Source organism: Syngnathoides biaculeatus, chromosome 2 (genome assembly GCF_019802595.1).
Source record: "Syngnathoides biaculeatus isolate LvHL_M chromosome 2, ASM1980259v1, whole genome shotgun sequence".
Lineage (NCBI taxonomy): Eukaryota > Metazoa > Chordata > Actinopteri > Syngnathiformes > Syngnathidae > Syngnathoides > Syngnathoides biaculeatus.
The window spans coordinates 7,422,142-7,448,921 of record NC_084641.1 but is presented as its reverse complement, the minus strand read 5'-3'; the positions used below and the strand labels follow the sequence as shown (position 1 = coordinate 7,448,921).

General features: G+C 44.5%; 2 protein-coding genes across 2 annotated transcripts; both read right to left on the bottom strand.

The window, feature by feature from the left end:
* Positions 1-8,484: 8,484 nt before the first annotated feature.
* On the bottom strand, positions 8,485-9,330 carry LOC133495346 (leucine-rich repeat-containing protein 3-like). Its single transcript, XM_061809878.1, has one exon. It carries the CDS (start codon positions 9,328-9,330, stop codon positions 8,485-8,487), a length of 846 nt encoding a protein of 281 aa, XP_061665862.1.
* Positions 9,331-14,930: 5,600 nt separating this feature from the next.
* LOC133494340 (poly(rC)-binding protein 3-like) lies at positions 14,931-25,720 on the bottom strand. Its single transcript, XM_061808060.1, has 13 exons — positions 25,691-25,720; positions 20,837-21,000; positions 20,719-20,742; positions 20,343-20,375; positions 19,698-19,814; positions 18,902-19,033; positions 18,709-18,837; positions 18,053-18,196; positions 17,111-17,152; positions 16,157-16,232; positions 15,694-15,749; positions 15,350-15,519; positions 14,931-15,139 (listed from the first exon to the last, which is right to left on the bottom strand). Exons 2-13 carry the CDS (start codon positions 20,909-20,911, stop codon positions 15,085-15,087), a joined length of 1,053 nt encoding a protein of 350 aa, XP_061664044.1. The 5' UTR covers positions 20,912-21,000; positions 25,691-25,720; the 3' UTR covers positions 14,931-15,084.
* Positions 25,721-26,780: the final 1,060 nt, after the last annotated feature.

The following is a 26,780-nucleotide window of genomic DNA, read 5'->3' as shown; positions in this document are numbered from 1 at the left end:
CTCACCGTGCAGAGACAGATGGAAGGTCTGAGGGAGGAGGAGAGGGAGAGTCGCAGTCCGGTTGCTTCCGCTTCCCGGCCACCCATGTTGTCTGCTTCATCGGAGTCCATGCAAGTGGAGGGCCTTGGCGGCTCAGCGGAGGAGCGCTTACGTCGGCGACGAGAGGGACGCTGTTTTTACTGCGGGTGTTTGGGACACTTGATCGCCCGTTGCCCGACTCGACCAGGGCACTCTGACATCAGGATCTCTGCTCCGGTGAGTGTGCGGTACACCGCGGCGGGGTCAGGGAGGTTCCTTCTTCACCTCACCTTGGGAACGGACTCCCATTCATGCACTGTGACGGCTTTCATAGATTCTGGGTCGGAAGCTAACCTGATAAATCCCCGCGTGGTCGAGGAGCTGGGGGCAGCAACCTTTCCCACGCAACGGTTTCGTCACGCCTATGCCGCCAACGGCAAGTTCCTTTGTCGGGTTACACATCGCACTCAGACGCTACGTATGAGCTTTCCGGACGCTTACTCGGAGCGTATTAGCTTTCATGTCTTCGACGCACGTAGTAGCGACATCATCTTGGGCAGCCCGTGGCTCAAAGAACATAATCCGCACATAGATTGGACCACGGGTCAGATCAAGACTTGGGGAGAGGACTGTCTCAGTCGCTGTGTCACTGTCCGGAGAGACAGGGGTATTCAAGTTGCGCCGGTTCGGCTAACAGAACCTAGTACCGCCCTGGACCTGACCGCAGTGCCCTCCTGCTACCATGACCTACGGGAGGTCTTCTCTGAATCTAAAGCAAAGTCTCTGCCGCCACATCGGTCATACGACTGTGCGATTGAACTCCTGCCAGGCACCTCTCCTCCCAGAGGGAAACTGTTCTCTTTAACAGGACCAGAGCATCAAGCCATGAGGGACTACATCGAGGACTCGCTGGCAGCCGGACTCATTCTCCCCTCATCCTCACCAGCCGGTGCGGGGTTTTTTTTTTTTGTCAAGAAGAAGGACTCCACGCTGCGACCCTGCATCGACTACCGAGGTCTGAACGACATCACAGTCAAGAACAGGTACCCTTTGCCGCTTATCTCTACAGCATTCGAACTCCTCCAGGGAGCCCGGATCTTCACCAAGCTCGACTTGCGCAGCGCTTACCATCTGGTGCGGATTCGGGAAGGGGATGAGTGGAAGACGGCGTTCAACACCCCCACAGGGCACTATGAGTATCTTGTGATGCCCTTCGGACTGACAAACGCTCCGGCCGTCTTTCAGAACTTCATTAACGACGTGCTTCGGGAGTTCCTGAACAGATCTGTCTTTGTTTATCTGGATGACATTCTCATCTTTTCAGCAGACCTAACCTCTCACATTCAACAAGTCAGAGAGGTGCTCCGGTGTCTGCAGCAGCACCAATTATACGTGAATATGGATAAGTGTGAGTTCCATCGGGCATCCGTGTCCTTCCTGGGCTTCGTCCTGGCTGAGGGAGAGATACGGATGGATCCCGGGAAGGTCGACGCGGTGCTGCGGTGGCCTACCCCCACCAACAGGAGGGACGTGCAGAGGTTTCTGGGATTTGCCAATTTCTATAGGAAATTCATAAGGAACTTCAGTTCCGTGGCCGCTCCTCTGCATTCGCTCACCTCGCCACATACCCTCTACGACTGGTCCGGGACCTGCCAGGAGGCCTTCAGCAGGCTCAAGGCAAGTTTCACTACTGCGCCCGTTCTCATTATTCCGGACCCAGATAACCAGTTTGTGGTGGAGGTGGATGCATCGAATTCAGGAATCGGAGCAGTCTTGTCGCAGAGGAGTCCCAGGGATGGAAGGATCCACCCGTGCGCGTTCCTGTCTAGAAAGTTGACCCCGGCAGAGAGGAACTACGACGTGGGAGATAGGGAACTGCTGGCGGTCAAGAGCGCGTTGGAGGAGTGGCGGCACTGGCTGGAGGGCCCGCAAGTACCGTTCGTTGTCTTCACGGACCATAAGAACCTTGAATACCTGAAGTCTGCGAAGCGGTTGAACGCCCGTCAGGCCAGGTGGGCCCTATTTTTCACCCGCTTCCACTTTAAGGTGTTTTTCCGCCCAGGCTCCAAAAACGGCAAGCTGGATGCACTCTCGCGGATCCACGAGGGAGGGCGCACGGATTCAGACGCCGCTACTATCCTGCCAGCGGGGTGCTTCGTGGCCGGTTTCACCTGGGCGATCGAGTCGCGGGTGAAGGAGGCCCTGGGATAGACACCGTCACCCGCGGATTGTCCGTCGGCCCGCCTGTTCATCATCCCATCTCTGCGGGGAGACGTCATCAACTGGGCCCATACCAACAAGACGGTCTGCCACCCGGGTATGGCGAAGACACGTTCAGTGGTCGAACAAAGGTTCTGGTGGCCTAACCTCAGCAGGGACGTAAGGGAGTTCGTCAACGCCTGCCCGGTGTGTGCTGCCAATAAGACTTCCCGCCTACGGCCTGTTGGTGAGTTGCAACCCCTGTCCATCCCCTTTCGTCCGTGGTCACACATCGCGCTGGACTTCGTCACCGGCCTGCCGCCTTCTCAAGGGAACACAGTGGTGCTGTCCGTAGTGGACCGTTTTTCCAAGATGGTCCACTTCGTGCCGCTTCCGAAGATCCCGTCGGCCAAGCAGACAGCCCAGTTGGTATTAGACGAGGTCGTCCGTTACCACGGCCTACCCCAGGACATCGTTTCGGACAGGGGTCCGCAATTCAGCGCCCGTTTCTGGAAGGAGTTCTGCAACCTCATTGGCGCTTCAGCAAGTCGGACATCGGGTCATCACCCAGAGTCTAACGGCCAGACAGAGGATTAACCAGGAATTAGAGACCGGTCTTCGATGTCTGGCATCCAGGGACCAGAGCACGTGGAGCCAGCACATCAAGTGGGTGGAGTATGCCCACAATTCTCTACCCTCCGCTTCAACAGGTATGGCTCCACTCCATGTCGTGCATGGCTACCCTCCGTCCCTGTTTCCTCCACTGGTCACAGACTCCGCAGTTCCGTCAGCCCTGGCCGTGGTGCGACGCTGCAAACGGACCTGGGAAGCAGCTCGGAGGACACTGCTGCGCATGAGCAGCGCCTACAAGGCCGCAGCAGACCGCAAGAGAAGGGCCGCACCAGAGCTCAGAGTGGGACAGCGAGTGTGGCTCTCCACCAAAGATCTCCCGCTGCGGTCGGAATCCCGCAAACTTGCTCCCAGGTTCGTTGGCCCGTTCCCGGTTTCCAAAGTTATTAACCCGGTCGCCGTCTCGTTGAAACTGCCCAGCTCGATGAGGGTGCACCCTACGTTCCACGTCAGCAGACTTCGCCCGAATCGCACGTCGTCGCTGGCTCCTCCGCTCAAATGCCCCCCCGCATGGTCGACGGTGGGTTGGTGTATACTGTGCGCCGGTTGCTGTCTTCCCGTCGCAGAGGAAGGGGGGTCCAGTACCTGGTGGACTTGGAGGGATATGGCCCGGAGGAGCGTTCTTGGATCCCCTCCCGCTTCGTCGTGGACCGCTCCCTCATCAGGGACTTTCACGCGGCTCACCCTGATGCTCCTGGGCCGTCCAGAGCCGGCCGTTTTGGGTTCTGTCATGCTCCTGGATTCCAGCCAGGGCTGGGCGTGGCCAGCTAATCTGAAGGTGCACACCTGCGCCTCATGACCTTTGATTAAACCCAGTACATATAGGACCCGGGGGACGACTATTACTCTGCTAGATCGTTGCTCTTCATGCCTCGTTCCCGCACTCCTGCTTTCTCGACTTCTGACCTCCGTGCACCGACCCACGCCTGTTCATTGACCACCCTCGTAAGCCCATTCGTACTGGTACTACGAATTGTTTGGACCGTCTACCTGATCTCAGACCTCGGACCGAATAAAGGTTTCCTCTGTACTGTCTGCTGTCTCTGGAGTCGTGCATTTGGGTCCACCCTTGAGCCCCGCATCGTGACAAATTGGACATTCTAAATCAGCCCTAGGTGTGATTGTGAGTGTTTGCTTGTTTCTATGTGCCCTGTGATTGACTGGATGTACCCTGCCTCCTGGCTGATGACAGCTGGGATAGGCTCCAGCACTCCCGGTACCGTTATGAGGATAAACGGCTCAGAAAATGGATGGATGGTAAACATAAGTAGGAGGTTTCCACCAAACAGTGACTTCATTGACAAAACACCTGTTTTGTATGCACAAGTGTTCAAAAGGCCTTTTCCTAAAATCAAGTTTCCCAAAATTCTAACCGAATTATTCTCATTACAAATATATTTTTAAACTAATTAATCCGAGATTAATCTCCTACAGAAGTCGCTCCTATCATTCCAATCCCAGAATAACATAAGGGCCTCCAGTCTGGTGACTATCACAAAACCTCCACCCTCCCATCTACTGCGCCCTCTGATCGACATTGAGATCTTGCCATCATGTATTTATTTTGTTTTCTTGCAGGCAGACACATTTATCAAGCCTGTGCTCTCTGTGCCTTTGACTTTGAGGAGCCCCCAAGGTCTTTTTAGCATAAAAATATTAAAGCCAAAGACATCCAAGTCATTGATGATTGAGTCAAGCTAAACTCTAACACCAGTGATTATATATCTGTTGACAAGAAGACAAAGGCACGCTGTCCTTTGCTCTTGAATGACCCCTCCCTTTTTTCTTTGAGGCAAAAATAATTGGAGACAAGTGCCAGTTTCCCTAAATATTTGCAAATGGGAATCACTGCTCGAAGGTTGAGTAAAGCCCCCGCATGGATTTTTTGTTTTTTTTGGGCTACTCTCCAAGCAGGATGGTTTGACCAGGGAACAGCGGAAGACTAGATTAATAATACTTATCTGTTTAACCCTCCTACTTTGGAGTGAAAGGCATAGCTGTGATGCAGCCGTTTTTAACTCTTATTTCACAGAATCGTGTAAGACAGCTCTTTTTTTTTTTTTTTTTTTTTTTTTTTTTGCTACAGTGTCCTGTGGCCAGTTTAAAATGCTGCATCAGCTTCTGATAAGTGACCTCGCCAGCCAAGGCACTGCGTGCTGAGAACATTTGCTGCCTCTCTGGTTGAGGCTGTTTTGCTCTTTTGCACAAATCTAGTGGCCGAATAAAAAAAAAAAAAAAAAAACAGCCTTACAAAATTACATATGTAATTGAATATAAAAAATCTTTACTCTGTTTTGTTGGAACACTAATGATGGTGCTCTATGTTGGGACACATACAGAGGGCCAAAAGTTACTTCAAAAGCTGTATGATAATATAAAAGGTTCACTGTCCTGATTCATTTAATGTTTTTTCACTGAGCCTCATCCCACTGTCATGCAAAACATGTGCTTCATGTCTTAAAGATTTATGCTGGATTTAATGTTCTGTCTTTGAGCAATAAAAAAGGAAACCTGGGTCCCATCAAACCTCCTTGTCTGCATTTCATCGTCTTTCTTGACTGCTCGGGCCCATTCGTGTGCTGATGCGGTGCAGTCTATCCGAGCTGGGCGAGCGGCGGGGAACAATCTGGTTTGGTCTCCACTCAACGGAGCGCACGTCTAGGCAAATATTTACACTCACATCCAAATCAATGGGCAATAAAATAGTTCATCTAACTTCTTAAATTTCCGGTTTTGTTTTTCACATTATTATTCAGAAATGTGTTCAGAGGGCATCGGGAAGTTAATGGAGGTGATAAAAGCCATGCAGTGAAGGATTATCATCTTCGATCGGCATAACAGAGAAAACAACAGTTTTACATTCAACATTGGATTTCGCGCATCATGGATGTTGATCATTCTTTGTCAGAGTTCACAAATTTTAATCTATCCCTGTTAGAAGCAACATATTTCCAAAATTTGAGTGCCAATTATTTTTGTGAACAACTCAGTGAGGGTAATTGCATCCGCAAATAAAAAAGGCTATCTTTATTTTTTTTTGTTATTGTTGTCTGTTTTTGTAATATATTCAAATAACTGCCATGTTACTCTATTGCATGATGACAATGCATTTCTCAAACACAAGAACACTGACTAAAATGTGCATCTGAGGTTTAAAAATAACGACATGATTTTTTTTTCTAATATGTTGCCCACTTTTATCCAAAATGAAATAAAATGTTCCCCAGTACAAATCAGTCGAGCGAAGGAGGAACACTTTGAAGACATGCATGAGCGATAAGTAAAATATAAGCATGATCTTTGACCATTGAAGGAGAACAATATATGTTGGCCAGACGTCTGTGAAGAGCTGTGAATTGTTTGCTTTCACCTTCATTCAGCACTAATGAAGCCACTTACAGTGCAGTAGGTGGTAGAGCTGCTGATTGCTTGAGCAAGCTAAAACTGATTGCCTGATTGCACCAAGAGGAGTGGAAATAAACAAAAAAAAAAGCTGGTAGAACAACACGGTAATCCAGCCATCCATTTCCTGAGCCGCTTATCCTCACAAGGATTGCGGGAGTGCTGGACCCAATCCCAGCTGTCATCGGGCAGGAGGCGGTGTCCACCCTGAACTGGTTCCCAGCCAATCGCAGGGCACATCAAGACAAACAGCCGCACTCACAATCACACCTAGGGGCAACTTAGAGTGTCCAACTAATGTTGCATGTTTTTTGGGATGTGGGAGGAAACTGGAGTGCCCGGAGAAAACTCATGCAGGCACAGGGAGAACATGTAAACTCCACACAGGCGGGACCTCAAAACTGTGAGGCCAATGCTTCCAGCTCCTCCACCGTGCTGCCATTCTAAGTATATATATATATATATATATATATATATACATTCAAAATAAACAAAACTCCCTAACCCAGAATATCACTTTGTTTCAAGTGAGAGAAAAAATGTTTGTGTTAGCTTACGATCATTTCATCCAACTGTCCAGAAATATCACAATATACAGTAATTCATGATTTATGCATTTGTCTTTTTGATATTTTTCAATTTTGTTAAAAGTCATTTTATTGAGGTGATGATTCAGGTTTAGTGGTTGGCCTTCAGAAAACTACAGGGGAGGAACAAGTAAATTCATTTAAAAAAAAAAAATCACACTGACGGAAGCTCTGGAAACAAAAATCATTATTGGTATACATATTTTTACATTTTTATATCTATTAGGACTGTTTGTGCAGAATCTATATCACATACTTGTACAGTTTCTGTGCTATTTCAATAACTATTATTTCCCACTGCATTTTTGCATTGTTTTAAAAACTACAAAACTTCAGTGAGTCGGTTTAGGGCTTTACAGCCCCAATGACTTCACTTAAACCAGACAATGATACAACCATTTATGCAAACACATGTTTGTGTCATTTATTGATGTTTTTTTAAGCCATTATACAGTATCTCTCCAGTCTGAACAAATTCTTCATGAACAAACCTATCCTTTTGTCATTGTATTCATGTCTTGGCTTTAAATAACTGTAGCAAGGATTTTTTTTTTGGTCTTAATTTTTCCCAGACGCACTGAATTCCACAATTTCCAAACAATGAATGTCATTTCAACTAACTACTTTAGTACAGCTTAGATTTCAGTTGGAGGTACATTGAGGACATCGTGGTCAGAAAATAAAACGTAACTCCTGAAAAACAAATAAGAGCAAAAAAAGGAGGGAAAAAAGCGCATCTCCAAGCAGCTGTAACAAAATACTGAATAAAGCTTGGCCCAAAGTCCACTCAGATTTATGGATTTAATTTGGTGGTATAATTAAACTAATTTGGAGTTGTAAAATGATTTCTTCCCTTAAGTGCAGCAGAAGACAAGTGTTCTCATTATTTAGTGCATGATGCAGTTTTCATCAGCTGCAAAATAAATAAAGTACAGATATGTAATCATAATAATCTTATAGATAGTTATTAATTGCTGTAAAATAGAAAAGACACTGCCTCCACTATCCTAATAAAAGGGGAGGCTTTATTTACTTATATACAACAGCATTAATAGAATAAAACATTTTCGCCGACTGTTTTATTTTTTTTTATATTTAACAGAAAGTGTACATAAACTCATTTATGTAGTCAGATCTTTCCCTTAAAAGTGGTTGAAACATTCTTGGCACTAGGGGCTATAATATTTCACCTATAACAAAATATGACAGCTATTTAAATACACTAAACAGCTCCATGTAATATGCACAGTATTCTATTAATGTCACGAATAACAAGGTATGAAGGTAATAGTTGGCTACTTAAAGACAAAGAAGTACTTAAAAGGGGGGAAAAAACATCTTGAACCCAAGAAAGTAAAATCAATATGCCTGTCATTTTGGTAAGACATAGACTTAATCGCCATTCTTGGACGAGAACCAAGTCCTGTACAGAGCCTTTTACATTTTAGCACTGTGCCGTTCATGAGCTGTGTCTTTCTGAAGACAGAGAATAATTGTAATTCTTTTCTTGCTCCATATTGCATGTGACCTGTGCAGCAGCCTATCATCCAGCAGAGTTTAATCGTAAACTCATAAGCCTCAAACATATCTCTGCCTGACTTCTTTATACATCGATGCACACTCATCTGTATTCATTGGCGCATCGTTTTTAAAAGACACTGCTGGCTGTATCGTAGTCCTTACTGATGTGGGAGCTGCTTGGTAGGGACTTGAGGTACTCCATGTGCCTCCTGGCCTCCTCCTGGTTGTGCCGTATGTAGTAGATGATGTACGCTGTCACCATGGAGAACCAGCAGAACATGGCCACGAACATGGCCACGTCCGTCGTCTTCTGGTGGAAGTTGCAAAAGTTGATTCCCGAGTCCAGGACCTGGATGACAGGTTGCCCTACGTATTGGTCCTGCACTGACGTGGAGCAGCTCACGTCATTGATGGTCTCAGGATCGAGTCTCAGCTCCCTCAGCACCTCCTGCAAAGAACACTCACAGTTCCAGGGATTGTGAGACAAGCGAACCCGAGCTTGCAGTTTAGTGAAGGTTTCCTTGGGCAGGCTGCTGAGGTGGTTGTTCGAAAGGTCCAAGGTCCTCAAGCCCTCGGAAATTCCTTGAAAGGCGCCGACCTCCAAGCTTTCGATGAGGTTGTGGGAAAGGTCGAGCTCCCTGAGTCGGTAGAGGTCGGTGAAAGCCTCCTTGGGGACGTGTGTAATCTGGTTGGATGAGAGCAAGAGAACCACGGTGTCTTTGGGCAGATTTGAGGGGATGTTCTCCAAGTTACGTGATGTGCACTGCACCACGGCGCCATTCCTTTCAGCGCAGTGACATCTCTTTGGGCACGCATGTCCGATGGTGATCGTGGTCAATAGAAGACACAGACCACCCAGGAAATAATGACAAGAGCAAGAGAAAAATTTCATGGATGACCTCTGAGCGGCCCCCATTAGTCTGGAAGTTACATCCCCAGGCCCATTTTCAGCCTTCACTCGCTCAACTGTCATCTGTCCCCTGCCAAGCCCTAATCTCGTACCCAATCAGTCCCGAAGTTTGCGTCTTTGGGAGATGAGACGTTAGAGTGGACCCCCGTCGACATCTTCTGCCAAAGAAGATAGCGGGGAGTCGGCAATGACTGGAGGAAAAAAAAAAATCAAGTCGCAACAGAAGGTTGTTTAATCACAACACAAACTCCCCTGTACGCACCTAATACTGCTTAACGCGCCAGACAATAAACTTCAAGATAACCACAAAAACAGCATCTTAGCACAGTGTGCTACTCAACTCAAATGCAAAGTTGGATTTTGAATCAATCTATATGATTAACAGTAACAGTGCAGCATACGAGAGTACTGAGAATCAAAATCCATAATTTCATCATCCATCAGCGAGAAAAAGATGATCATGCTTCTACATTGTTTGTAACTGGAAAATTGCACACACATACACAAAACTATTTGCCACAGAAAATGTAAAGTCATTAAAGGAGATGCATGTTGTTAAAAATCCCTGAAACATTTTTCAACCAAAGGTAAACAAATGCATACCTCAATATTTCGATAATATTACTGAGGTTATTTTTAATGTTTTTACATCCACTTGCAGAAACAAATCAGCCCCTGTGAAACAAAAAAGGTGAAATAAAGTGAGGAGTCAATACCTGGTTGTATCCTTCTCTTGGTCCGATCCTAATCGACACATGGGAGGCACTTTAAGGTATCTGAAAATCAATTAGTGGAATCAATGATATAGAAAAATCATCTCCATCGCGTGTCCTTAATTTCTATCCCAAATGATGAATTGCAGAAAGCAGCTGCAGCCGCCAAGATGCAAGTGGAAAGTGAGAGTTTGCTGGCTGCTCTCGGTGCGGCTTTGAAGGAATGCGTGTGTGTGTGTGTGCGTGCGTGTGCATGTAAATGCGTGTGCGTGTGGCTGTGTGTGAGTGACGACATTGATTCCATCTACTGGACAGGGTACTTTGTAGCAACCAAAAAATTCCAGTTGTACTTTGTGTACTATGTACCATGGTATTTCAATTCAATTCAAGTGTGAAAAATACGGACCTTACTGACTTTCCAATGTAGATTTTATGTTCTGTATCGTATTTATGTAACTGTATGATTAATGCAGCACATTTAAATACCATGCATATCATTTGGATTTTACCTCCCATTTGCACATATAGTTGAGAAATATGTCAATTCTGTGCAGCTACCAGTCATTGTAAAAGGAGCCACGGCACATAATGCAACTCATAGTGCCATTATCGATATGGGTTCCATCAAAGAGCCATTATGGCTGTGACATTGCATGAATACATAAACACCTCACAATATTGTTATAGATACACAACAAATTGGTGGGTAACACGTTTCTGCGAGCCACTGGTGTAGTGGTACACATTTCTGACTTTGGTGCAGGCAGCGTAGGATCGATTGCTCCTCAGTGATTGTGTCATAAACTGGCAACCAGTTCAGGGTGTAGTCCGGCTTTTGCTTGAAGTTAGCTGTGTTACGCTCCAGCACTCTCGTGACCCTGTTGAGGATAAGTTGATGAATAGATGGAGGGAAGTTTCTGCCTTTACCTTTTACTTCTTTTGCCATGGTTGAGGACCTTAACACGCTGACTGTCACGCCCATGCTCATAAAAAGACTTTTTGAAGGTAGTCCAACACCATCGTTATAACCACCTGGACGCGGCCCAAGCATCTGTATGATTAAATGGCAGCTATGTGCAGAGTTCATCACTGGCATTTTGCTGAAAGGCAAAATGATTGATTATATTGATGACTGGAGTGTTTTAGCACGCATGAGTATGCTTTATCCTTCAGTCTTCTTGAATGTAGCCCAAGTGTCCACGTACACTAATAAATGTCACAAACATCCCAAACGCAGTTTTGTCTTTCTGCTGGATAATCAGTCTCATAGAGTCACTTGACAGGCGGCAAGCATCTTGGAATTTGCCAAGGTATTTGTTTAACATCCTCACTCATCTTGTCAGAGTGCTGGCACTTTTCCTGCCCGCTTGCCCATTGTAGCAAAAGTGCAAATCCACTCCTGGACTGGCTTAACGTGTCACGCTACGTTTAATCAATGTTACATGGCTAATTGCTTCAAGAAAAAGAAAAAACATGTTTTTTTTTTAAGAAGAAAAAAAAAGAAGCCTTTTGCCCCATCCGCTCACACTGTCCACTTTATTAGCGGTATTGTGAAGTGGCTCGCGGTGCCCTTTCAAATATATTGACCATGCAAGTGCCGTCACAGTGCTTCCCACTGGATGAAAGACGTGAGGTGCTGATAAACCACAAAAAATGTGCAGCTTTCACCCTTTCAACAATTAATTGACTCAAAGTATGGATTCAGCCAGATCGAGTTTTAACTGGATTCCTGACAAAACAAACTACTTGATTAGACCATCAAAGCCTTTTGGTTCATCCTACAATGTGACAAAATAGAGTTGCCAAGACCAAATAGTTATTTGTGTTGTTTGAGTGACAGCACCGCTTCCTGAGTGCATTTACAGGCACCAATGTACAAAATCGTGCTCAAATGTCAAAGATCAGTGAGGATAGCGCAAAAGAAAATTAACAATCGAGAATTTTAAAGTGAGGAGAAACACTTTTACTGTTTTGTTTTTATTTCTGTCTACGGCAGCTATTCCTTTGAAATGTCATCCAATGTCAATCAGATTGCTGGCTACTGAGAATAGAATAGAATAGAATAGAATAGAATAGAATAGAATAAAATGAGCACAATTTACAATCATCAAACTGCAGTTTTTTACAAAAGAAAATCTACGACGTTATGACAGAATTTGTCTATGATAGTTTGAGCTGCTCTAGAACAACAGTCGTTTGACAGAAAATACTTTAAAAATGTAAAAAAACATAAAAGCACAGTACGGAGAGTCACTCTGCAAAGAATGGTTACCGTTAATAAGGTAATGGCAAAACTGAATGAATTGTCCTACTTTCCTTTTTTTTTTTTTTTGCATGAACTTAATCTTTCAAAATTAGATATAAAACATTTGCTTTATTTTACAGATTATCATCTAGCCTTTATCATTACTAGGAGCAAGTCTTGGAATAGTAAACTTGTCCACTGAATAATACGAGAATTGTTGCCGTGGCTTTTACGATTTGGTCAGTTGAAGCCCCTCCTAACACTGTGATTCTTCGGACCCTTCACTGCCGGCAGTGTGTGTTCTTTCTGACAAAGCAATTTGCAAGTTATTTCAAGACAGTGAAATCATTTTCCCGCTTTGGTTCCCCCAATCTAGCTCCCTGTTGCTGACATACACATTTTAACAGTGAGCTTGCCCCCACCTTGACCTCAGTACATTGTGCGGCTCACATCAGGAACCACCAAGAGTTTTTTTTTCTCCATTACTGTGTGAGGATTGAGGGTATTGACCTGCTCTATGCAATATGCAAAGCGCATTGAGTCACGTGCATACTAATGCTGTACTCCCCACAAAATTCACTTGACTTATGGCTGTTGTATCTCAGGACTAAAGTGACATAAGAGAAAAAAGAAAATGTCACAGAAAGAAAAACTGAAACTTTATTTGTCTTTGTACTTACCAACACTTTGAAATTAAACATAGTACTCACAACTAATATAGATCTGCACAGAGCAAATAAATCAAAAATAGTTACAAACTTTTCCCCCCAAACTTCAATACACACAAACAGAAGCTGAAAATAAAAATATTTTTTTAAACCTCCTGCCACATGGAAAATAGATTCAAAAAACCAAAACATTTTGCAACAAGCTACACAGCTCTCCTATCTATGAGTCAAAATGGGGGAAAAAAAACAAATAAATAATTGCACATTGCACCCTGTTATTGCATTAGTTGCAGTTTGCTTCAGTCATATACACAAACATAAATAAATACAGCTTTTTTTTCAAACAAATTGTACGTGAATATTGATGTCATTGAAATTACACTGCCACTACTTCAAGTTAATATTCCTGCTTTGCCATCTTGATCAACAGAATGCAAAGAGAACCATCCTTGCAAGAAAAGTCAATGCACTCTGCTCTTTTGTGCATATTTCTCAAACTTTGTAAAGAGTGACGGTTTGTCCTCTGACGTTCTGTTCAGCCCAAATAGTAGAACCTCGACTTTTGCATCAAACTAAGATTATTGCAGAATGACCACTGGCAGTATACTCTATCGGCCGTCGGTCCATGTTTTAGTCAAAGGCTCAGCGTGCTGCAAATTAAAGTTGCACATGGTGTTGGACATACAGTAGATCATGTGACCGGGACAGTAACATTCAATAGCTGTTTGTGTACATCGACACACAATTGAGCTTCTAGTGGAGTTGGAGCTTTGCTGACCAAATAGCATTCTTACCTCTCTCTCATTAGTTTACGTTTACTGATGAACCAACAAAAAAAAAGTGCATTTGTCCTCAGACTTGCACAAAAAACAAAATCAAATCCATTTACGTTGCTGGCACACTTGTGCCCCGTAAAAAGACATTCAAACCTAAAGCATCGAATGAACAATGAAAGCAACGTGACACAAATAAACAATCGTGAAAAAGAGACTGAGTGGTCATGCCCGCCCAGGCCCCCATGAGTCCCCCACCCCCACCCCACTTTACCCTACTTCCCGCCCCCCAACAAACCCCTGAACATTCTTTGGCCTCCAAACGCCGTTTAGCTCGGTCCAAACTCTTTTGGTGGGATGATTCAACCTTTCCCCTGTGAGCTGCTCTTAAGACCTTCCTTTTTCCCCATCAAAACGACAATGGAAAGAAGCCAAACGTTTTTGGACACATCCTGAGGCCAACTAACCCCTCGCACGTCAGAGGCAGTCCAGAGTAAAGTGTTAAATTGTCTATTGCATGAGCGCCGCGTAGTTGACGAATAGTCATAAAAGTCCTTGTACAAAACAAATACAATATGATCATAAACAATCATTCAAATTTCCAGTCAGTGTTAGAGTCACTGAGTTTTTTCTAATTTCCTTTCATGCACGTCTACACTAGAAATCGAAGGAGGCTACAGGTTTGGGCAGGGTGTAGGACTACAAGTGAGCGGCCAGAAAAAAAAGCGTAAAACAAGAGTGGAAAAGAGCAGGAGCACAAAGATATACAGTAACTTTTCAAGGTCCACTGAGCAGGTTCTGCTGAAATACACAACAACACAACACTTAACACATGCGATATAAGCAATAATATCCGTAGGTATAGGAGATCAACACAAAAAGGGAGGCTCCAGGAGTGATACCATTGGCTAAAAAGGGTCATGTGATGTAAGTTGGCAAAGATGCGAAATAGGACAGAAGTGGAATAGTCCAATATCGTTTTTCTAAAGGCTCTGTTTTTCTAGGATCTATTATAAAAATTTGGCTACATCCCACCACACTCTGCCGATAGCATCACTGAGCTGTAATAAATGCAAATAACTACTTCTACAAAATGTTCAACCTTTTACTTCTTAAATTTTCTATGACGCAGCACTGACAGAGAAAAATAGATGAACAGAAAGAAAAAAGTAACACAAGTTGTTGCTAATAAACATTCAACATGCTTCAACAGTTCTCTAAAACAAAAACGTACTCGACAGAGAGTTTTCTTTTTTTTTTTTAATTGGCTCTCTGAAATAAAAGTGAGCTCTCGGCCCTCACTAGTGTGTGGAGGACCAGGGCGGCCGGTGCTCAGGGTTTTCGGAGAGCCAGAGCCAGAGTCCGGAGGGTGTCGTCAGTTGTTGGAAAGGGCCAGACGGAAGAGCCAGTTCGGGAGTTCAGGATGTGGTCATGGAGGACGGGTCGTTCCACATGGCCGCCACGTCTCGGAACCTGGAGGTTGAACGCCAGTAAGTCAGTCAATTCTAATTGTATAGCACCATTTCACAGAGATGAAGAAAGGACATAACGTTTTCCATTTTAGTGAAGATCGTGGCAGGTGGAAAAATCAGGAACAGATTACTGGTTTACAGTTATTAGTTAGTTATAGCCCCCCCAAAAAGGAGGCTTGAGTTAAGCACAGGTACTGTAGCAAGGGTTTACCTTGCATTGATGAGGTACTGGGCCAGGCTTATGTTGGCGGGGGTCCCTGTGATAGTGATCTGGCGCTCCGATGACCCTTCCATGGCGTTAGCAATTTTGATCTGTGCCCCAGACATCTGACGGATCTCGTTGATTTTGGTTCCCTGGCGTCCAATTATGCAGCCTATTAGCTGGGAAAATAATGGGGGCGGGACTTAGGATGGCCAGGGCATGCACACGTTGGTCTGTCTACATTATTCACATTCCTTTTTTAGGTATTTAATTGACTGCGATAAATCCCTAGTTCAAGATCTACGCATCATAAATGCTAAAGTTAACTTAATAGTGATTTATTCGATACTCACATCATTGGGAATGGTGAGTTCATGAGTACTGGCCTGGTTACTGGCATCCAGACTTGCTGTTGACCGCACCAGCAAGAGGAAGAGGAGGAGAGGAAGAATACATAAAATAGAGTTTGACATGTTCGCGGAACTGGTGAACATTTTGAGCAATGTGCCACGTTGGGCCCACGAACACCCATCAGAACACTTGACTCTCTAAGCAGAAAGTCTGTGAGGCAGTTGCATCATTTAAAGAAAGGATGCTATGGGGGGGGGGAAACCTCAACATTAATAAGAGCAGACCACCAGCAGGCCATGTCCTAGGCAGAGCAAAAGGAGGAAGACGACAAGAAGAAGAAGAAGAAGAAGAAGAAGAAGAAGAAGAAGAAGAAAGTGTTGGAGGAAGAGAATACGTTCACTTCTACAGGTACAAACGAGAGAAGGAGTTTCGGTAAAGAGGGTTGTCGTGTAGGTGGGTACGTACCGGGAAAGGCAGGGGTGGTCTGTCCGAGGGGGGTAAAGGGGGTTTGCTGCATAGCCAACTGGTGGAGCTTGCTCAACTGCTGAGGGGGGAGGGGAGGAGGACAGCAAAGCTATGAGGTCATCGTTAAAAACACATTTGCGCACACACACACGTTTGCGCGCGCACACACGCACACATTCACACACGTACACACACGAAGGTCTATCCAAAAGGTTACAAGAGTCAAGATAGGATCTGAGGAAACACAAACAGGTGAAGGTGAAGACGTTCATAAAGGGCTTGGCCTGAGATTTCTGTGGAGATACAATTTCAAGTTTATTACAGCAAGCATAGACGTACTCTTTTGTCCATTTGCTTGTTTATTTGTTTGGTTTTGGCAGATTATGCAAAGAGCTCCTTTTCGTGGCTGAGGGATGGCACATGATGAGCAAGAACCCTTTATGTTTTGGTACAGCTCAGAATAACTACGTATCTCTCTGGCTAATTTCATGTCGATATTTAGTGGAGTCCTACTATCGATTCTATTCTGTGATGGATTGATAAAATGAGTTGTTGCTCTGGTGGTTCTGTTGATGGTTACTTCATGGACAAGCAGCTCTTTTTTGAGATGCAGCCAAAATGTTGCGCAGTGCTGATCCGAGCAAGCATTGAAGACGTCTTACACGCTGGCGTGCAGGCGGGAAACAGATCAACACTAAATGATGATACTATTTGGTAGCTTTGGGAGCCTTAGGCCAAGCCCCCAAGAGGTTTAACGGAGAACAGACAGAAGGGAGTCGAGAGTCTTCAGCGTCAGTAGATTTAGGAATTACATGTCAGATAAAAAAAAAAAAGCCATATTAATATTAGCATTTAATATTAATAAAGGAGGGCAGGGAGGTGCTGGTAGGAGCCTTTGTTTCCAAGAGAGATATTTGGACGCAATGTGGAGCGCCTGATGTGGCGAGCACTCACATCTGGATGTGGGATGGCATACTGTCCTTGGATGGTGTAAGCCTGTAAACATGAAATGAAGACTTTGTTTTTTTTAAACTGCATTGTTAAGGTGCTACCACACTCACAGAAAGTTGAAATTCTAATACATTTTGGTTAGAGTCTGAAGCTTTTGATTTTAGCCAGGTTAGGAAAAAGACATGCACTATATTATTGAATGCCGACATGTCAGTCTATCATCAATCAAATCCAGTTGAATTATATCAATATGGGGTCGGTGTGACAAAGGAGGGACGGAGGTGGAAGGGGGAGTTTGGTGACTTGGTCTCATGAATAGGTTGGTGGAGGGCTGCGGAGGCCAGAACTGAACTAAATTTCATTTCATCATTCAAGACAGCAACTGGAGTAGTCAAATAAATATGGTCTGCATTTGCGCGTAATTCTGCAGAAAACCCAAAACGAAATATGCCTATTTGGCTAATAACGTTACTTGGCTCCATAGCACTGAACGCAACTCTTATGTCCACTAAAAAAAAAAAAATCTCCTTTTCGAGTAACCAAAATAAGTCAAATCTTTTGTTTACATAATTGTATTTGAGTTCAGCCAATTTTACTTTTTTTTTTTCTGTCCTGCACATTCAGTTTTAGAAGAGCATGGGCATTTTTTCTCATCTTTTTTCGGCTCTCATCAATAATTTGGTGAGCTGGCCAGTCTCCCTGCAAACTTGATGGATTTTACCCAACCCAGAATAATCCACGGCAGAAGCAGCCAAATCATCCCTTAATGACTCCAGTGATGCCTTCTATCCCAATTCCAGGCTGATGGATAGCGGGGAGGCAGAGCAGACAGTGTGATAGTTTCATGCCAATCCAGGGGGCAGGTGGGGAGGTGAGGGTGGGTGGGGTATGTGTGGGTGGTGGGAAGCGGGGGTTTGGTTGAATAAAACCTGGTGCGACACTAACAGGCAGTGGCTGGTGCTGCAGTAAGAGGCTGAGGTTGGCTGTGGACGCCCCCAGTGGGTCTGCTCTTACCTGGCCACCTGAAAAAATGACAGGAGTGGAGGCAGGCTTGGGGCGGTAGGGGATTGTGGCACCTTTCGGTGGGGACTGAGGACAGCAAGGGTGGGAGAAAGAGTGACATGTGGAGAGAGTGTTAGAGAAGAAGAAAAAGAGGAAGAAAGAGAGCATAAAGTGAGACCGAGAGGGACAGTGCCTGAGGGAAGACCCGTGACACAAAAGTGCTCTTCACTGTGCACATGCTGACGTAAGGTCCAGTTTGTGATTCACCCGGAACACCACTTTCAACTGGATAATGATGACGCTATAAACACTTAAAACAACCCCCCATGAGCACTCTGGAGACTTACAGCCGTGTTGCATTTGTGCTGGCATCCACGGTGGGTGCCATCATGACGGCCCGCTGGACAACTGGCAGTGCAGACAGTTCAAATTTTCACATTAACGAAGCAAGCAACACAATGACCGCAAATGTGATTTGTCCCTGCAAGTGGTCACCAAGACGTCTAAACGTTAATCATCTGCCATGTCAGTAAATTAGGGGGTAAACTGTGGAGTTCCACACGAGAAGAGTCCAGCATACACAATTGAGGTTGCCGTACCTCCAGCATCACCACACATATCTGTTTGACGCATTGTATGATGGCCTCCGGCGCCCCGGAGATGGTCACCGCCCTCTCCGTTGAGTTAGGAAGCATGTCGCCCGCCACCTGGACCTGAGCGCCTGTAGACTGAAGCAAGAGTCCGGATGTGTTTGCGTTTGCTCACCACGATGTCGTGTGAGCTTTTTGCTACCTCTCTCATCTCTTTGATTTTGGAGCCCCCTTTGCCAATGAGCGAGCCGCACTGGCTGGCTGGGACCACAAGCCTGAGGGTCACAGGGGGTTTGCTGGTGGCAGGACTGTTGCTCATAGAGTTGATGATATCCTAGAATGACATTTTTGTTTTCATTTGTAGGCCATTTAAGAATGATCGCAAGCAATAGGTGTCAGGATACTTCCTGGTGGCAGAAAAGCAAGGGACTACTGCTGAGATCCATTAAAACCACGGCAAAAAAAAAAAAAAAAAAAAACAACTGTTTGGCATTGCACCAACATATACACCTTGAAAGCTTTACGTGTTTTCTTTGGCTTTCTTTGAAAAAAATATGAAAACTATTCCAGCAGAAGCTGTGGTTTTGGAAGCTACAAGGAATTGCTGTCATCAATAGCTGTATAAAGATTATCAGGAACTCTCAAGGCACTGGATCGATCACACTTGGACTGTTCTGGCTGTCTTAAAAAAAACATTCTCCTGTCATCTGAACAGCCTTCATCACTTCATCAAAACTTCTCCTCTTCTAATTAAGCCGTGTTCCACGAACTGATGAAGCCTGCTCGGATGACAGACGCAACTTCTTGTATGACGACCTGAACCAGTTTTCCAATTGTGATCGCTTCACTCCCCTGAGATCGAAATGACCTCATTGATGTAAAATATTTACAGGCTGGTATAGTAGCAACTTCTAACGGCAACCAAACGGCATCCAAACCTTCATCATCTGGTTTTTGGAATGCATTTTCTCACTGCTGTTTATATCGTCACATCATACCTCCTCGAACTTGTAGGCTATCATTGCGAAGGCCTTGAAGATGGCATCTGTTGGCCCAGTGATGGTGACTATCCGTTCGGGGCAGTTACCTTCCGAGATGTTAATACGAGCTCCACTCTGTATAGGAGCACAGTCTGATCTATGAACAAGAAACTACAGTGGTACCTCGACTTACGAGTGCCCAGTTTACCGTTGTTTTGAGTAATGGGGTGTCCCTTGATCGAGTTACATTTATTTATTTTGCTTTCTGTTGCATGACAAAATTTGAGTCGCAAGCTTAAATTGTGCTGCCGCTTAAGTGAAGTTAAAAAGAAAAGAAAAACAAAGAAAAGTTAATCATAGTTGCTAGTGCACATCCAAACAGGAATACAAAATGAAAACACTCGAAAGGAGCATGGAGGAGACACTAATAGTGAATTGTCAACGATGGCCAATGTGACTAAAACTAAGCACCTGATGTGTCACGACATAGGCCACACCCCATTGTGGCACCTATTAACATACGAATGCACCACAATGTGTGATTTGATTTTTTTTTTTTTTAACTAACATACCCGCTTTGCCACAGAGCTAATTAACCCAGTAAATCGAGGTACCACTGCATTAGGTTTCACAAGAAGATGCCTGCAGAAAAACTTTACTTACATCTTCACGCATTTTCTTCACTGTCTCCCCTTTCTGGAAGTGATAGTCAATTAGAAGTTACACGGATACTATTATTTCTCAATAATAATACAGTGAACCCTCACACGATAATTGTTCGGCAACCTCAGATTTTTTTCCCCAAAATTATCCATCCATTCATTTTCCTAGCTGCTTAGCCTCACAAGGGTCCCGGGAGCGCTGGACCCTATCCCTGCTGACTTTGGGCAAAAAGCCGGACGACACCCTGAACTGGTCGACAGTTAGTCGCAGAGAACGTATCAACACCATCACTGAGCAGGAATGGATCCCACGCTAACCTCCATGAATAGTGGGGGTGCACTGCATTGCTTTGAAAATGTTGGCCGATGACACTTACTTTCCCGATGATGCTTCCAACTTCCTGCAGAGACACAAGTGTAAAAAAAAAATGTTATTTCTTTTTCTAGGTGGTTTGTGATGTGCGATTGGTAGAATTCTCGATCTAAGCATCACACCTTGCCATGCATCAGCAGTCGAATGGTAAGGGTCACATTCAGTCCACCTTCTGACTGGACCTTGATGGGCTCCATGTTGGATGTGAGAGGAAGGGGCTTTGTCACTTCAGAGAGGAGTTTGTGAGCTAATGGGGGTGTAAGGGTTCAGTTGGTCAGAGGGTCACCTGAAAGGCAAAAGAAGGACAACATCAGACATGTTACAGATTTTTAAAAAAAATTTTTTAAGGATTTTTGATCTGTGAATGAGAAATTGCAGTCGGGAGAGTTCACAAGGCAAGAGACACATTGCGTTTTCTGCACCATACAATATTGAAGAGGAAAAAAAAAAACGCCTCACAGCCCTGCTTTACGTTTGCAGTGTACCATATAATGCGTTAACAAAACAAAAACAACAAAAAAATCCCCTGAAAATGTAGGAATTCATTTTTAAGAGAAGATTTAGCCCTGAAACGAGCCACCCAATGCATATTTGTTTTCTATCCCACTCTTCAGATGCAGCACCAATCTCATCGCGGCCACTGAGTGATGTCAGTTCCAAGGATGAACACGTGAGGGCGCTCCAGACCATATTGTCAAGCACCCAGTCAGAATGGACGCCGCAGGCAAATGACTGACATCCAATGGCACCATTTATAATTTGCCCCAAAAAAATAAAAAGGATGTTTTCTTGGACTGTACAGATATTGCTTACGAGAAAATGGAATTTGTAATGGAAAGTGCACATTTTTGTCTTTCTCATACAGACGACAATCCCTCATGGGAAATTTGATTCATACACTGCTGTGCATTGTTGTTGCACACCACACAGACACAGACACACACACACAGACAGACAGACACACACACACACACACCACACACACACACACACACACACACCACACACACACACACACACACACACCACACACAACCAGATCATTCATAAAAAGAGATGTCAGAGTGATGGAGAGACACTGAGATGATTCTCGAGGTTTGGAGTGTAGCTCTAGGCCACCTCAACTTATGTTATTTGTTTTGAATAGCAGGACTGGAGCCAAAGACCCACTAATTCTAAGGCCAAGGTGCTTATGGGTGATATTAAATTTAAGATGTAATTGAACTCGTGGTGTAAAATCTAGATTTTTGTTTTTCATCTTTTGGAGTTTTTTTTTTTAATGCATCATATCGTAAAAATAGCACTTGCCTAGAAAGTCCGGGAAAACCTCCAGAAGCAACTGACCCTGGCAATTTTAATCTGCTGATCAGAAGTGGAAATGAAAAGACTTTCTGTTTTCCTCTCACCTGCTTCAGCTTAATTTTGTTGCTGCATCTGTCTCCCTGCCTGCCAGCTGCTAATTAGTAGCATTGTAATTATTGTCATTCGTTGATGATTTTTTAATGGCAAGAAACCAAGTTGGTACTCGATTAAAAGAATGACGTTGCCAGCTGTTTGCAAATAACAACAACAATAATAACAATTATAATGTTGGTTTTCATTGCACACCCATCCATCCATCCATCCATCCATTATCTGAGCCGCTTATCCTCACGAGGGTTGCGTAATTGCATGACCCCATCCCAGGTAGCTTCAGGCAAGAGGCAGGGTACACCCTGATCTGATTTCCAGCCAATCACAGGGCAGATGGAGACAAACAAGCATTCACACTTGCACCTAAGCGCAATTTAGAGTCTCAAATTAATGAATGTTTTGTGGATGTGAGAGGAAACTGGAGAGCCTGGAGAAAACCCACGAGGAGACCATGCAAACTCCACACAGGCGGGGCCGGGATTTTAACACCGGTCCTTAGAATTGTGAGTCTGACGCTCGAACCAGTCGACTGCCGTGCCACGTTGATTGCACATCGCTTGAAGAACAATTGCTGGGTTAGATTTTGAATGATTAACAAACTATTTAATCGTTAATCATTCCATCCAATCTTGGAAAATGCTACCCTGACAATGTTGTGAAAAACTCTTGTTGTAGTTGCCGCAATCTAATTGTACTCCAACATCAGCATGTTGCGCTGGATCCAGAAGTCATACCTCTGCTGCATGCTGCATGCAAGGCTTGGTTAGAAGCCAGCAGAGCACCAAGAGCAAAGGACAGGGATTCTGTCGACAGCTGTCTCGCCAATCTCCCAGAGGAGACCAGATTACATAAAAAACCTTAATCCGGGTTTAAGAGTCTATCCAGTGGTGCAGGTTCCCACCAGGGAGGGGGGTGGGGGAAGAGCACTTTTGAGTGCTGCAAAGTGCACTTCTGTGAGTTGCTTTATGTTTAAGGTTCCCGTTCAGCTTGTATGTCAGTGTCCTCCCTACACACAGATCCATTTATATAATATCATATAATAGCACACCTTCATACCCTGAACACATTGAAAGCTGTAGATTGAGGTCAACCCGAAAAAAAAAAAAAAAAAAAAAACCTTGAATTTGATTAGCGTTTTGAGCACATAATAGAATTAGGTCAAGGCCCCATGAATCATTTGGCCCATTGGGCTAAAACTATGCAGCAAATGGTCCTTTCAATTTGAGGTCATCTTTTTTAAACCCATTTCTTAAGGCTTCAAAATGTCTTCTTATGAAACATTCGTTAAGAATTCGACCTTTCATCATATCTTGCAAAAATCCTTTTATATTTGCAAATGTTCCTCCCCCATTTCTGATAGCCCGACAGGAAGTTGGGGGGACGACACACAACGAGAGAATTTTTCATGACATCTGATGGGGAAAGTGGGTCATGCTCTGTGTTGCAGCGCTGCTAGCCTCCTCCTCCATGGAGGCTATTGAATTAATCACGCTTTACGGTCGGCTGGACAACGCAGCGCACAAAATGCACTGCACACCCAACACACACCCCTCGCCTCCCAAATTTCCTTGCATCTGATTTCCATGCACAAAAAAGACTTGCGCATCGCTGTTGAAGAAAGACGAACCTGAGGCCTTGTCGCTTTATGTCTTGCCTTCCAGTTCTGATCTTGTAACAACAGTTAGAAGCAATTTTTTATGAGGGGTTGCTGATGTGTGAATGATTCACAACCACCCCTGGCTAGAAACGACTGAGGTCATTTGATTCGGTGAGACCACCTAACTTGGTCGGATTGTGTTTAAAAGCATGAGGGATGTTCCATTGTGGCAAAGATAGTTTTAAAATTTCTGTATCAATGAGTCGTGGTGTAAATCTCAGTAAACAAGACACAACAAGTAAGACAGAAGAGCTGTATGATCCCATCCAAAGCTCTTTTCATCTGTTCCCACCTAATCCACGAATCAAGCGAGGGATCCCACTCTAACGGTTTGATGCAGGGATGCAAGATGGTGACTTCTTGACACTAGCTGAATATTCAAATTCAACCTTGAGCATTCAGCGAGTGCTCGTGGAAAGCTGAAAATGCCAATGATTTTACAGTCAGTCTTCCTGCTTAAATCCTCCACAGATGTTTACATCCATTGATGAGACAGCAGCCATCATTTGGCCTGAGGGCAAGCTCGAGTGTGATCAATATGTTTCCCCGTGTAACGGAGGTCTCTGCACAATTGTGCTCCAATTACGGGTGAAGAAAAGGGGGCAGTACAGGACTCCTCTGGCCGACCTCATTGATACATACTTTTTTTACTACAACATACTTTCAAGAGATAATTTGGCAACTTCAGTACTTCAATAAATCAGATTGAGATTGAAGATTTTCAGTACAGGACATGCTTACTTGAGAACCTCTTTTTACTGAGCAGCTCTCATGTTGTGTGGGCTTTTGTTGTATGTGGTACGATAGGATGGAAGTGGGAGGGGGGGGGGTGCATCCGCCCAATGCTATGCCACGATGACAGTGCTTTCAAAATCTGTCAGTCCGCATCAGCGACCCAGAATCCCAATATCTCAGCCCCGATCATGATCAAAAGCTTCCTCAAAGACACTCGCAGTGGAGCTAACTTGCACCAAGTTGCCGTCAAAGCAGCTCAGAGTGTGTTCACCTACAATTGTGGCGGCGGCAGGGGGTGGTAGCAGGGGGTACGGGTATCTGCGGTGCACTGGCAAAGGCTTAATGAAGCAGGCGCACCATGTTGTGCGGTGAAAAAGCTGCGCGTCAAGTCAGCCATTTTAGATTTGCCATAATTTGTATTAAGTGGAGAAAGTCACGGCTCCTGTGCGCTTTGAAGCTCTTTGACTTTGAGGTACTTTTGTAGCCCACGAAGAGGAAATGTACACACTTCCCAAATGTTGCTCATATTCATAAATAGTATTTTTACAACAACGAAGTAGCCATTGATCGTGTTGTGCAGCCCTTGAGCTGAGCGCACATTTCAGGCTTCACAAACATGGCAGCGCTAATATCAATGTGACGATAATTGCAATAACAACCACGAGCTAGCCAAGTGTCCGCTTCAGAGTGTCGCAGTGAAGGTCAAACCACCTATGGATAAATTCATACTAAATAAAAGCGATCATGCTTGAGCTGGACAAAAGATGTTCTCAATCTACTGACCATGGAATGAAATTCTCTAGTGAAAAACAAAACATTTCCACTTTGTATGGGTTGGACAATGACGATGAGGCAAGAAAACCTTAACAAGATCTTTTCCAAATTACCAGATAAGATAATGAATCATAACAGCGGAAGCTCATCGAAACGGTCATGCTTACACTAGTAAATTAATAAATTAAATTATAAAGTAGTGACAGTGTGAAATAATCTGACTGCGCTTCAACATTTCTATCAATCTAGCAACCATCATTTTCTCCTATGTATATAAATATTTCCCCCCCAGGGTGTAGATTAATTAATTTAGTATAAAAACATTTAAAAAAAAAACAACAAGCATCAGATGTTAGCCTTCTATTCGTAAACAAATGGTCACGAAAAAGAGTTTTACCTTTCTGTAGGGAAGGATGATGTCAACGACCACCGTTGGTATAGCAAGATTAAAAATCGCAAAAAGGAAAATGATCTCCACCCTCTTCCTTTTGATCTCGCCAGGACGAAGCGCCACCTGATTGGTCCGTGCCGAGGAGGTCACGTGAGTCAACATGTGACCAGTCTCGAAATTCTCTAATTGTCGTGAACGTCGGCAAGCAAGTTTGGTTGCTTCGATGCGATTTGTTTGCCGCACTATTTGTTGACAAGTGTACATAGGCCGTATGATGACACGTAATCTGGGCGAGCATCACCCACTGCCCTATGAAGACCCTCCGACACCACCCCCCCTCGTGTTTTTGCTGCAACAAAAGGAGGGCATGCATGCCCACTGAGGCACAAGGACATCGTAGGGACATATCTAGGGTTGAGGTGCTCTAAATCAGAACTTTGGCCTCAGGGAACTTTCATGTGCCCATGGGAGGGTCAAGAAGCTCAAAATCCACGGAGTCCCTATCACTAAAATAAACGGGTTGATTTCAAATTTGTCTTTTGGGATAGTTTAGGAACTTTTATTTCTAACCACCCTAAAAACTCGAGTCTGTGCTGCCATGACATGCAGATCATCTGCAGCTCCTCTGCTTTTTAATCTGGTTGGCCGCGTGTGTATGTGTGCAGAATTATAGCGTTTGGGAGGCAGCCCATCCAGATTTTCCAATCCAGCACAAATCCAGCCCTCATGTCAGATGGACATTTGTGCACAGCTTAAGATGACATTATTAGGCTTGGACGGGGATGCTGGGAGAAAGCAAATGTTTTTGGATTAGGGGCAACGCATACAATGAAGAACATGTTTTTTCCCCTCATTCTCAATATTTTCCCCGTGTCACCTAACAAACAGGGCTGATACGTAGATATCAGGTTCTTGGTTTCATACAATTTGGGCTTACCGACCCAACAGTAAAATGGGCCAGGGGACAAACTGCAAATAGAGCATTAAATTAGTGCTACATGAAATAATAAGAGGCATGGGGGTGTATAATGGGTTGCTGCACCTTCAATACTACAACTCGACACAATCATGGCCCACATCAGTGAGAGATTTAACC

Coding starts and splice junctions, on each gene's coding strand:
- LOC133495346 (XM_061809878.1), bottom strand. CDS start 9,330: ATGACAGTTGAGCGAGTGAAGGCTGAAAATGGGCCTGGGGATGTAACT.
- LOC133494340 (XM_061808060.1), bottom strand. CDS start 20,911: ATGGAGCCCATCAAGGTCCAGTCAGAAGGTGGACTGAATGTGACCCTT. Junction 18,197..18,708: donor TATGTGTGGTGATGCTGGAG/GTACGGCAACCT, acceptor TGCTGTCCTCAG/TCCCCACCGAAAGGTGCCAC. Junction 15,140..15,349: donor CAGTACCTCATCAATGCAAG/GTAAACCCTTGC, acceptor TTCAACCTCCAG/GTTCCGAGACGTGGCGGCCA.